At 55.5% G+C, this 12532-nt stretch overlaps 1 protein-coding gene across 11 annotated transcripts; it reads left to right on the top strand.

The window, feature by feature from the left end:
- The first annotated feature begins 486 nt into the window (after positions 1-486).
- Positions 487-8628, top strand: SLC25A45 (solute carrier family 25 member 45). Of its 11 annotated transcripts, none has more exons than XM_050958888.1 (9): positions 487-715; positions 3729-3911; positions 4008-4129; positions 4717-4786; positions 5592-5635; positions 6310-6381; positions 6659-6844; positions 7167-7434; positions 7720-8628. In XM_050958888.1, exons 4-9 carry the CDS (start codon positions 4750-4752, stop codon positions 7986-7988), a joined length of 876 nt encoding a protein of 291 aa, XP_050814845.1. In that variant the 5' UTR covers positions 487-715; positions 3729-3911; positions 4008-4129; positions 4717-4749; the 3' UTR covers positions 7989-8628. The 11 variants fall into 11 exon arrangements, with proteins under 11 accessions (XP_050814845.1, XP_050814847.1, XP_050814841.1 ...); XM_050958890.1 differs by having other exon boundaries at positions 3729-3793; XM_050958884.1 differs by having other exon boundaries at positions 3729-4129.
- Positions 8629-12532: the final 3904 nt, after the last annotated feature.

Raw genomic sequence — 12532 nt, forward strand, 5'->3', positions numbered from 1 at the left:
CCCTTGGGTGGTGGGGGAAGATAGTGGATGGGGGGAGGATGGGAGCCCCCAGGCAGGAAGCCAGGGATATCCCTGGACCCTGCAGGGGGAGGAGATCCTGGGGCTCTGCATGCTCCCCAAGGTTGGGAGCCCTCTAGATGGGGGGTCGGGGGTCACTGACGGCCCTTTGGAAGAGGGGGTGCAGGGCCACAGGGGGAGTCGGCTCAAGGAGGAGGGGTGCAGGTCCCCACAGCGGGGGTGGCAGAGGGTCCCCTGTGGGGGCGGGACAGAGGGGCTCGAGTGTGAGAGGGGTGCGGGGCTCGAACATTGGGTCTCTTGGGCTGGAGGAAGTGCGGGGCACTGGGAGGGATGGGCAGAGGGTCCCTGGTGGGGAGGGGGTGCGGGAAGCCTAGGGGATCCCTTGGGTGGAGGGGAGCCTAGACCCCCGGAAGGCGCCAGGGGGCCTCCACTCAACCCCCCTCTCACCTCCATGGCGCCGTCGCTCGCCGCCCGCCCGAATCTCTCCCGCTCCCTGCCTGGGTCTGTGCAGCTGGAAGCAGCCCGCGCTGCCTGCCCCGGAAGCTGGAGGGAGGGATGTCCCGCCCAATCCCCGCCCGCTGCTGGCTCTGTGACGTCACGGAGATTCGCCTCGCCGAGCCTGGCGGTTGGCGGCGGCGCCCGCCCCGGAATTGGATTTGTAGGTTAGTCTGGCCCCGGGCAGGCGTGTGGTGCCGAGGTACGAACCGGGGGCTCCCGAACCCAACAGTGAATTTTGAACCCGTCCGAGCCAGCGATGCCAACGCGGGGCGGGGCGGGGCGGGGGCAGATAAACGGGCGGGCTCCGCCCTGCAGAAGCCCAGGCTGGGGGGCAGCCAATGGCACCCAGCCCCACCCGCACGGGGGCGTTCGCTCGCAGGGCAGGGGTCACGCGCGGGCACCGGGCTGGGTGTTCCCGGCTTTGCCAACGCGCGAGCCTCCATTTCCCCTCCCCCCCTTTGGGTCTTGGCTGTGAGCAATTCGGGACAGGGGCTGCTGGCTCGCCGGGGTCAGGGGTTGTGCAGCACGTGACCTGATGTGGGGCACAACCTCAGTCAGGGTCTGAGCAGCACTCATATTAAGGGGTCATAGTGGACCACAAGCTTAATGAGTCAACAGTGTGATACTGTTGCAAAAAAAGCAAACGTGATTCTGGGATGCATTAACAGGTGTGTTGTAAACAAGACACGAGGAGTCATTCTTCCGCTTTACTCTGCGCTGGTTAGGCCTCAGCTGGAGTATTGTGTCCAGTTCTGGGCACCGCATTTCAAGAAAGATGTGGAGAAATTGGAGAGGGTCCAGAGAAGAGCAACAAGAATGATTAAAGGTCTTGAGAACATGACCTATGAAGGAAGGCTGAAGGAATTGGGTTTGTTTAGTTTGGAAAAGAGAAGACTGAGAGGGGACATGATAGCAGTTTTCAGGTATCTAAAAAGGTGTCATCAGGAGGAGGGAGAAAACTTGTTCGCCTTAGCCTCCAATGATAGAACAAGAAGCAATGGGCTTAAACTGCAGCAAGGGAGATTTAGGTTGGACATTAGGAAAAAGTTTCTAACTGTCAGGGTAGTTAAACACTGGAATAAATTGCCTAGGGAAGTTGTGGAATCTCCTTCTCTGGAGATATTTAAGAGTAGGTTAGATAAATGTCTATTAGGGATGGTCTAGACAGTATTTGGTCCTGCCATGAGGTCCCTTCCAGTCCTAGAGTCTATGAGTCTATGAGCACCCAGGGGGACCTGGCCCCGGGCTCTGTGGGGCTCCTGTCTCAGTCAGGGTCTGAGCAGCACCCAGGGGGACCTGGCCCCGGGCTCTGTGGGGCTCCTGTCTCAGTCAGGGTCTGAGCAGCACCCAGGGGGACCTGGCCCCGGGCTCTGTGGGGCTCCTGTCTCAGTCAGGGTCTGAGCAGCACCCAGGGGGACCTGACCCCGGGCTCTGTGGGGCTCCTGTCTCAGTCAGGGTCTGAGCAGCACCCAGTGGGACCTGGCCCCGGGCTCTGTGGGGCCCCTGTCTCAGTCAGGGTCCATGCATTGCCTGGCACAACAGAGGCCCTACCCTGCTCTCAGTCAAGATTAGCTGGGCATAGTAAGGACTGATTTCAGTTTGGGTCTTGGGACCCTACTCTAAACGAGTGCACTGAAGTAGGTGTCTGCTTCCCTCTAGTGGTAGCTTGATATGATGGGCCGTGTTAGTCTGGATCAGCAAAATCAATGAGGGGTCCTTGTAATATTAAAGTGCCAATAGGCCAGCCCCAGCCTCTCCGCGCAGAGAGAGTCCCTCACAGTGGCAAGGTGGTGATCTGAAAAGGGGGCCAGCCGAATGCTGGAGGAGTGGGCCCGTGAAAGGTGGAGACGTGACAAGTAAATGCGGTCCAGCCGGGAGTGGCACCTCTGTGTGTCTATAAACAAGATTGTTGATGAGATTTAGTTTCTGGCTAAATTGTGCCCGCCACCCTCATGGGTTAAGTCTGCCCGGGGGGTGCAGAGAGGAGGGTTAGCTGCTAAGAGCCACTGCACAGGATGTAGCGCTGGTTTGCGAGGATCTGTCCATGCAAGCAGCTCGCTGTTAGGGCTCCAGTGCACACACCACGTGCTTGTGCTGCAAACTTGTTCAGGGCCTTGGGTTAAGGGGAGAGGAAAGGTTTGCAAAGGTAGCTGGGGGGTGCTGGGATGGAGGCACTGGCCTGGGATTGTGGAAGCTGGTTTCATCCTGCTTAGGGAAAAAAGGTGCTGGCTTTCTGTCTCTGGCTGTGGGAGAGGAGGGGATACAGTAGCTAAAGCAGGGGGGCTGGAAGTCAGGACTCCTGGGTTTCATCCCCAGCTCAGGGTGGGGAGCGGTGTCTAGGGTTTCAGAGGTTAAGGGCAGACAGCATCATTAGATCATCTAGTCTGACCTTCTGAATATCCCAGGACATTAAACTTCACCCAGACAGTCGTAGGTTGAGCCCAATGACTTTAGCATTTCCACCTCGAGCTTAAGGCAGTGGAGGGCAAACTATGGCCCGCGGCACGGATCCAGCCTGCCAGCCATTTTAAGCCGGTCCTTGAGTTCCTGCTGGGGAGTGAGGTCTGGGGCTTGCCTCGCTCTGGCATTCCAGCTGGGGAGCAGAGTCGGGGGCTACATCATGCAGCTCCCGGAAGCCACGGCACAGCACCCCTCCAGTTCCTATGTGCACCAGTGGCCCCCTCTGGCACTTCAATGGGAGCTGCAAGGGCGGTGCCTGCCGACCAGACAGCGTGCAGAGGGGGCTGCGCCTCCACATAGGAGCCGGAGACGGGACATGGCACTGCTTCCGGGAGCCGCTTGAGGTAAAAGCACTGCCCAGAGTCTGCACCCCTGCCCCTCTCCCCGCACCCCTGCCTCAGCCCTGATTCCCACCCCCCCCGCTGAACCCCTTGATCCCAGCCCGGAGCACCCTCCTGCACCCCAAACCCCTCATCCCCCACCCCAGAGCCTGCACCCCAGCCAGAGCCTATACCCGTTCCCATACCCCAACTCCCTGCCCCCCTCCTACCCTCCAAATCCCTCAATCCCAGTCCAGAGCACACTCCTACACCCCAAACTCCTCGTCCTCAGCCCCACCGCAGAGCCCGCACCCCCACCTGGAGCTCCCTCCCCCACCCTGAACTCATCATTTCTGGCCCCACCCTGGAGCCCTCACCCCCAACCCCAATTTTGTGAGCATTCATGGCCCACCATACAATTTCTATTCCCAGATGTGAGCCCCATGCAGAGAACAGGAGAGAACCAGGGTCTCTGGCGTTATGTGGGACTTGATTAGGTAAGACCATGATGAGCACAACAGCCGCCTCACGCCTCATGCTGCAGAGTAGAGCAAAAGGTCCCTGCCACTGTGACCGGGGGGGTGGGAAGAGAATTCCTGCCCGCTGCCACATCAGGTGATCAGCTGGACCCTGAACAAGACTCACCCTACAGCCATCTACAACAGAGAAACGTCAGAGCGCAGGCCCCATTACCTGTTATCCCTACTCCAGCTGTAGGTGATCCCTGATGCTTCAGAGGAAAGCCAAAAAGCACCCCCATCCCCGATTGCAGTTGTGCCTCCACGAGTTGGGTGCCTCCATTGTTGTAAGGATCTGCGTCCAAATGCCTCCCGGTAAGCACCCGAACAGGCCTTGGCAGAATCCAGCCTTTATAACATCCCATCCTGAAACATGCTCAGCACAGTCCACTGTCAGTTGCTAACCCGTCGAAAGCCACTTACAACCGTCACAGAAAGCAGGCTCCGCGCTTCTCTAGGTCTGGGAATCTTACTGAGGTGAGAGTTGTTTTTCAGAATGGAACAGTGTGAATTTAATTCAGCATCTAAGAAGCTATGTGCTGAGGACGGAGGACTTTGGAAAATCCAGCCATGTGTGGGCCTGAAAGGGGGCCTCCAGAGCGCCAGTAATTTGGTGGAGGACAGGCCCCGGGGGGGGGAAAGCAGCCAGCCCGGCTGGTGGATCCAGCCCTTAATCTCAGTGAGATACTGCACCAGTTGAGTTCCCCCGGTTACCATAACTCTGCCTGGTCACCCCTGCTTAATCTCCTGCGTTTCCATTTCACTGCGTACCTGTGGGCACTGCTGTTGAGAAAAGGGCAATTCACAGGGCAGGGGAGGATCAAGTTAAAGATTGAAGCAGCCAGGAGGACAAGTTAGGGATTAAATGGATTATCTTTGACCAGATCTTTCCTCTTATCCAGAGCCCTGTACAGTCCCTGCGCGCTCTACTCACCATGCCCCTGGAGGAGTTTGTGGCTGGCTGGATTTCAGGTAAGAATGAAAAGGATCCAATTTCCACCCTCCTGGGTGCTGCCCAGACACATGCCCCTGCCGCTCAGAGTCAGGACCCTGTCATGCGAGGGGCTGCCCAGACCTCAAATGAGACTGAGACCTCCTGCCCCCTGGCTAAGTGCAGCACAGACCCTGCCAACTGAGACTGGGGCCCCTATGTGCTGGGCACTGCACAAACACATAATGAGACAGTTTTTACCCCCAAAGAATTTATAATCTAAATTAATAGACAAAGGAAAGATTATTCTGCCCCCTTTATAGAGGGGGAAAATGAGGCAGAGAGCAGGGAAGTGACTTGCCCAAGATCACCCAGGGAGGCAGTAGCAGAGCAGGGAATTAAGCCAGGTTCCCTGAATCCCAGTCCAGCTTCACCATGACAAGGCCAGCCTCCCTCCCCAATTTATTTGCATTTTAAAAAGAGTGGAATTTAAGTTCCAAATTCAGGTTTTTTGCTGAAAAAAAGGTGACACTTTCCAGTCGCTCATTAACAAGAGAGTTAAAAATAATCCAGCTCTGTCTCGCACTGGGGGTCTGTGTCCTTTTCAACCATTTTAACATTTGCCGGCAGCACTGGGATCCCCAAGAAAAAGAGGAAGTGGCAGTAGGGTGTTTATGGATGTGTGGAGGAGGGTAGGACTCCTGTGCTTATTCCTAGCCCCCAGAGGGGTGGGCCTAGTGAGTTACAGCAGCAGGCCTGGGAGTCAGGGCTCCTGGGTTCCATTCTCAGAACCGGGACAGCGGCAGGTTCTAATTTCCAACTGACTTGTTTTTCCTTTGGACACAGGAGCTGTGGGTCTGGCCTTGGGGCACCCAGTGGACACAGTGAAGGTGAATCTGAAGCTGGTACTGCTGTAGGCGGATTGGGGGTGGGAAGGGACAGGGAAAACTTCTCTCCTATAGATAAAATTAGGAGATACATCCCTGCTGGGGAACTAGCTAGCTCAGAGCAGTGTTCCGCACCTCAAAGGGCAAGCAATAGTTATTTAAACTCATTTGTTTCTTATGATGGTAGACCTAACCGACATAGGGGTCTTTGTCTGCACAGACCCTCCCTGCCCAAGTTCAGGCCACCCTGTCAGGCCAGGCACTATACAGACATCCCTCCCCATGAGATCAGGGCCCTCCACCCATCAGGAGAGGCACTGAACAGACCCACAGTGAGAGAGAATCCCTCCCCCCAAGAGTCCACAGTCCGAATAGACGAGGTGGGAGGGGAAAGAGGCACAGAGAGGGACTTGCCCCAACTCAGTGGCAGAACCAAGAATAGAACCCAGGAGTCCTGACTCTTAGCACTGCCCCCCCCCACACTTTAACTCCCTAGATCCCACTCTCCTGCCAGAGCTGTGAACAGAAGCCAGGAGTCCTAAGTCCCAGGCCACAGTCCCATCCACTAGAAAATGCTACCTCCAAACGCCTCTAAGGAGGAGTTTGGCCTTTGCATAAAATGCCGCTGCTAATATCTCCCTGCAAATTCTTTGCTTAAAGATGGTGTCTCATTCCAGGTGCGGCTGCAGACCCAGTCTGGCTATCGGGGGATCCTGGATTGCGTAATCAAAACGTACCGCAATGAAACGGTTTGAGGCAGCACATTTATTATTTGTATTAGGGCAGTGCCAAGAGACCCCTGCCCAAGCTCAGAGGCTCCCCTTGTGCTGGGGGCTGCACATCTGCCCCTGATGGAGGTCAGTCCCCACCCCCACCATGCTGTATGCTAGGGGGAGCAGTGTGTGCGTGTACACATAGGTGTCAGCCTTTGGAGAGGGGTTCCCCACTCACTCCCTCATGCCGAGTCATGAGTCACATACGCTCAGGGCTGGCGTTGATCCCTCCATGGTGCCCTTTGCCTTGCAGGTCCTAGGCTTCTTTAAGGGGATGAGTTTCCCACTGCTGAGCGTGGCCCTGGTTAACTCAGTGATGTTTGGGGCCTACAGCAATGCCCTGCTGTACCTGAGCACCACCCATCACCACGACCGCCACACCAACCCTCCCAGCTACGCCCACGTCCTCACCGCTGGCAGCTTCTCCGGCCTGATGCAGGTGAGGGACCAGGCAGCTCATGTGCGGGGCGGCGGTAGAGAGCAGAACTCCTGGCTTCTAGCCCTACCTCTGGGAGGGGAAGGGAGTCAAGTCCAGTGCTTAGAGCAGGGGGGCTGGGAGTCAAGACTCCTGGGTTCTATCCCAGCTAAGGGGAGTGGGGTTGTAGTGGGTTAGAGCAAGTGAGGCTGGGAGTTGGGACACCTGGGTTCTCTCTCCAGCCCCAGGAGTCATTGCATGTCAGTATTTTTCCTTGAGGAACTAACCATGGGCCTCTTTTCCCATTCACCCCTTCTCTTCCCCCACAACCCCACCTCTATCTCAGGCTGTGGTCCTGGCTCCTGTTGACCTGATCAAAGTTCGGCTACAGAACCAGCTTCACCCCTATGGACTGAGGAGTCTAGCGGGGGCCTCTGGAGCCCAGTACCGGGGCCCAGTGCACTGCGGTGCCAGCATATTCCGCGAGGAGGGGGTCATGGGCCTGTTCCGGGGCACCCAGGCCCTGGTGCTGCGAGATACACCCACTTTGGCCATCTACTTCCTCACTTACACCAGCCTCTGCCAGGCCATGACAGCGCAGGGGCGAGAACCAGGTGAGATAGGAATGGATAGCCCACTACAGTCCATCTGACTGGGGGAAGAGACTGTAGGGAACTGGGAATCCTGTTGCATAATGCGAGTGCTTTGATGGGCCAGAAACAATTAAGATGGATCTTTTCACACAGCATTATAATGCAGCCATCTCTTGGGTGGAAACTGACAGGCGTTTAACAACTGTGCAATAACTAATCACAACCACTTCCCTGGGGGCAGCACTGACTGAGGAGTAACAGCCCCTGCCAAGTCCTAACTCTGTTCCCTCTCCCCTTTGCTCCTAGGGCCAGTGACAGTTCTCGTAGCTGGGGGCTGTGCTGGCACCGTCTCCTGGGTCTTAGCCACGCCCCTGGACGTGATCAAGGCCCGGCTCCAGATGGACGGGGTGAAGGGAGTGTCCTACTGCGGGGTCTGGGATTGCATCCGCATCAGTGTTCGGCGTGATGGACCCCAGGTGTTCCTAAAGGGCCTTACCCTGAACATTATCCGTGCCTTCCCTGTCAACGCGGTGACCTTCCTGAGCTACGAGAACATCCTGAAACTCATCTGCTGAGCCCCACCCTGCTCCCTGCAGCATCATGCATTGAGGGGCCAGCGCTGACTGCCAGAGGAAAGTGCCCCCAACTGAACCCCCCTGCCCAGCTCTCTGTAACAGAGCGCCCCCTAGCATTGTGCTGGGGAGAGAGATAGCTCAGTGGTTTGGCATTGGCCTGCTAAACCCAGGGTTGTGAGTTCAATCCTTGAGGGGGCCATTTAGGGAACTGGGGTAAAAGTCTGTCTGGGGATTGGTCCTGCTTTGAGCAGGAGGTTGGACTAGATGACCTCCTGAGGTCCCTTCCAACCCTGATATTCTATGATTCTATGGAGGTCAACACCGCCTGCGAGAGGAAGGTAGGATTACCCCTCCTACAATCTATCCCACAAGGTTTGGATCTAGGACACAGCCTAATGTCCTGAGTGACATTGGTTCTCCCCACTTTCCATGCATCTTAGCACCTTGGGGAGAGGAACTGCCTGGTGTAGCAGTAGTGGGGGAGGGGGTAGTGACCTGAGAGCTGGGGATGAAATAGAGGGAAAGAAAACTGAAGAGCTGGTCTGTCGGGGGGTGGTCATGCTGCTAAAAAGCACAGAGCCACGAGTTAGGCCTCCTAGGTTCTATGCCAGATCTAGGATTACAGTGGGATTTGGGGGTTGGGAGTCAGGACTGCTGGGTTCTTTTCCCAGCTCTGGGAGAGGAGCGGGGCCTAGTGGTGCATGTCAGGGGAGGAGGGGCCATAGGCAGAGCAGTGTTGGGGAAGGAGTTCTGGGAGTAGGAGGATTTCTCCTTACCCAGCTATAGCATTTCCATGGCAACAGAAAATCTACTTAATTCTCATCAGTTAGCAAACTCTCTACTGTTGGCCTGGCCCAGTCCAGTCTGACAGGCACAGAGACACTGCCACTGCCACCCTGGAGCAGGCTGCAATGTGCAGGGACCAGTGGAGGTGAGCTAAACCTATTCAGTGGTTTGAGCATTGGCCAGCTAAACCCAGGGTTGTGAGTTGAATCCTTGAGGGGGCCATTTAGGGATCTGGGGCAAAAATCTGTCTGGGGATTGGTCCTGCTTTGAGCAGGGGGTTGGACAAGATGATCTCCTGAGGTCCCTTCCAACCCTGATATTCTATGATTCTATTAGACAATATCCCCAGAGTCAGGAATTGAACCCAGGAGTCCTGCCTCACCTGCTCTAACACACCACACCCCACTCTCCTCCCAGAGCTGGCAGAGAACCTAGGAGACCTGACTCCCTGCTCTGTGATTTTTAGCTGTAACCCACTAGACCAGCCCCTCCAAACGCACTAGACCCCCTCCGCACCCAGCACTCGGCAGATCCCTAATACAAACTCTTTGCCACAATCCCTGGAGTGCTGGGTCTTTGCCATAGATGTGATGGAACAGCAGAAGCTTCCTAGCTCATTTACCTGCCATGGGGGAGGAATCTGAGAGGCAGACCCTATGTCCTTGCCAGCTCCCTGTGGCGCCTCTGGCTGCTCCCATCCTCCTAGGGGACATCTCCGGAAACGCAAGCCAACAATGTGCCAATGGATTCCTTTGCTGCTGCGGTGAAGGTGCCGGAGTGCAGGCTCCCTTGAGGGAAATCAGCGTCCTCCACTCCTCCCTGAATGGTACAGCTCACTGCACTGCAATGGAGGGAAAGCCAGGCCAGGATTGGACACCCCGTTCCTAACTCTGTTGGAATTCATGGCTGGAGCCAAAAAAGGCTGGGGACCAAGGTGCAGAGTGAGAAGAGGACATGCCCCAAAGTTCAGAGTGAGTCTGGAATAGTGCCCAGGAGTTCTGGCTCCTGCTCCCTTGTCTCTATGCATGAGAACTCACTCTGCTTCTAGAGCGAGGGATGGCACTCGGGAATCCTGACTCCCAGCCCCCTTGCTTTAACCCACTAAACCCCACCACTGTGCTCAGCCCTAGGAATACAGCCCATCACTCCCTGTTCTAACCCATTCAACTTCACTGTGCTCCCAGAGCCAGGAATAGAACTCCTGAGTTCTGACTCTGTCCCTGCCTTCTACTCGAATGTTCATCTCACTCTGCCTCCACCTGCACACCTGTAAAATGGGAATAATTATTCCTTTTTGTCCACTTAGACTGAAAGGTCTTTGTAGCAGGGACCAGCTGGGCAGTGCATGACCCACTGGGCTCCTGATCTCAGTCATGGTCTGGGTGGGGCCCAGCACAGAGGGCCCCAGGCTTGGTCCAGGTCTGTGCAGCACCTGACATGATGCTTTCTCCCTACCCTGTCAGAGTCAAGGAGTGGGGGGGGGGTCTGTGCAGCACCAAGTACACTGATTGAAATTCATTGTGATCTTGTTTGAAAACCTGTCTCACAGGCTCTGTCAATCCTGCAGAGCTGCTCTTAGAAATGAGGTCAGAACTGAAGTGGTGGCAAGCGAGATTAAAGGCCTGGTATATTAAAGCAATACCCAGACTGGTGGTGAATACATAGTGGGTTTGCAGAGATTTGAGATGTCATTGTGCAAAGGAATATGCTTCTCCGGGCCTTGGATACATGTGAGATGAGAGAAAGCAGCTATCCCAGTCCTGCGGTTAGCAATGCTTCGTTGGCACACATCCAAGCCCCCAGGATGTTCACTGTAAGTGCTGGTGGGTGTAATCAGACCCAGGACAAGATGGCTGATAGTCTGGGCTTGTTCAGCTTTCCTGTAGCTAACACAGCCTTGGGCATGTGTGTGTGATCTGCAAAGCCACTGTACCTCAGAGAAGCTATCTCCTACTCCAAGATGAATAGATGCATCAGTGCAAAACAATATCACACTGTATCTTGTTTTCCCATGCATGGGTCCTTTGCAACGCATTGCTGGCTGGTGTGGACTCATTATTAGATCCTCCAAAAGGAGGTTAACTGGAGTCAAATATTTTGTGCATAATACAGCCAAACTAGGAATAGGGCCCAGAAGTCCTGACTGCCAGCCCCGCTCTTTCCCAACACCAATCCACCAGACCCAGCTCCCTGCCTGGAGCCCCTGGGAATAGAACCTACAAGTCCTGACTCCCAGCCCTCATTCTTCCCCAGTCTAACCCCTTACACCACACTCTTCTCCCAGAGCTAGGAAAAGAACCCAGGGGTCCTGACTCCTACTTCTCTGCCTTTATACCTTACATATAGCACAAGGTCTTTCCCCCATAACTGCGACACGATGTCTGTGTAGAAAGATATGCAGCCACTTCTGGGGTGCAGCTGGACAGGAAGAAAAATTACAGCCAAAGATGCCATAGGAAACCCTTTCACTAAGTGAAAGAGCACTGAGGTCAAGACGGAGTTGTTTTCTATGCCGAACAAACACAGGCTTCCATTTTGAAGGTTTTATCCTGGAAAGCAGTGACTCTAAAGGATATGAGGGTCACAGTGGACAAGCAATTCAATATGAGGTGCCAGTGCAACACAGTGGCCCAAAGGACTGTCACGATGTTACTCACCACCGGCCTGGTGCCTCCCGTAGGTCGCTCTGGGGATGAGCTCAAGGTCGACAGTCTTCACACTGTCACTTGATCTCCACCATCTGCCTACAGACCCTCTTGCCGCCTCAGGGACTGCAGCATCCTCTTTGTGGCTCGGTCCTCCAGCTATGGCACTGTCCATGTCCCCCCTTCTGGGGGAGGTTTAGCTCCTCAGTAGTCCAGCCACTGCCCCAGTGGTGACAGATACTTCCACAATGGGGAGACCCAGGCCCACCCACTACTCCAGGCGTGAGCCCAAGGACTCTCTGATCCACAGTCACTTACTGTGTTCTTTTGCCTCTATGACCCTGGGCCACAGCAACCTCCTCAGTCTCAGCAGCTCATCCAGAGCTCCTTCCCCTCTCCCTGGGGTCCTGCCTGCACTGCTCTGTCCAAGGTGCTACAGCATTGCAGCCTACTCCAGATACAATCCTTCCTCTACCAGCTCCATGCAGCTACTCACTCTGCTCTCCTCTGTCCATCATGCAACTCTTATAAGGTGGCCCTGAGTGGCCACTCTTCAAAGTCTCTCTCCTATTGGTTGCTTTTCACTCAGCCTCCCTAGGGCTTTATTAACCCCTTACTGGCCAGTGTGAGGTGGATGCCCCATCACAGGCTGATCCAGTCCTGGGATGCTGTAACAGGGTGCCTCTCGTGAGCACCCCTTGGCCATGTGTGCACACCTGCACACACTCTCTCAGATTGTTTCCAGGGAGAGAGCCCTGGGGCACTGCTCTATCCCAGAGCAAGGATAATGTCTTCACCCTCTTGGGGGTTCCTGGCTACAGCTCTCCAGTTGGGCCACTATCGTTCAGTTCCCCTTCTGGGGGTGTCTTAATGTCCAGGCCATTTCCCCCCAGTGACTAATGGGGTGGGGTGGGGACCCAGGTCTGCCCACAACTCTAGGTCCCAGCCCAGGAACCCTGTAGATCACTGCTGTCTGCTGTGTCCCTTTATGTCGCATGGCTTCTCTAATTCCCTGAGCCACTTCCTCACAGTGTCTTCACCTTTATCTCAGGGCCTCATCGTAATGGAGATCTAGTAACTAGCTCAGGGCGCTTTCTTGCTCTCCCCAGGTAC

The sequence above is a fragment of the Gopherus flavomarginatus genome, chromosome 6, assembly GCF_025201925.1.
Source record: "Gopherus flavomarginatus isolate rGopFla2 chromosome 6, rGopFla2.mat.asm, whole genome shotgun sequence".
NCBI lineage: Eukaryota > Metazoa > Chordata > Testudines > Testudinidae > Gopherus > Gopherus flavomarginatus.

Bases quoted from the DNA above. Each gene is read 5' to 3' on its own strand.
- SLC25A45 (XM_050958884.1), top strand. From the start codon at position 4,750: ATGCCCCTGGAGGAGTTTGTGGCTGGCTGGATTTCAG. The intron at 5,636-6,309 runs GTGAATCTGAAG...GTCTCATTCCAG, and splicing joins ACCCAGTGGACACAGTGAAG to GTGCGGCTGCAGACCCAGTC. The intron at 6,382-6,658 runs GTTTGAGGCAGC...TTTGCCTTGCAG, and splicing joins AAACGTACCGCAATGAAACG to GTCCTAGGCTTCTTTAAGGG.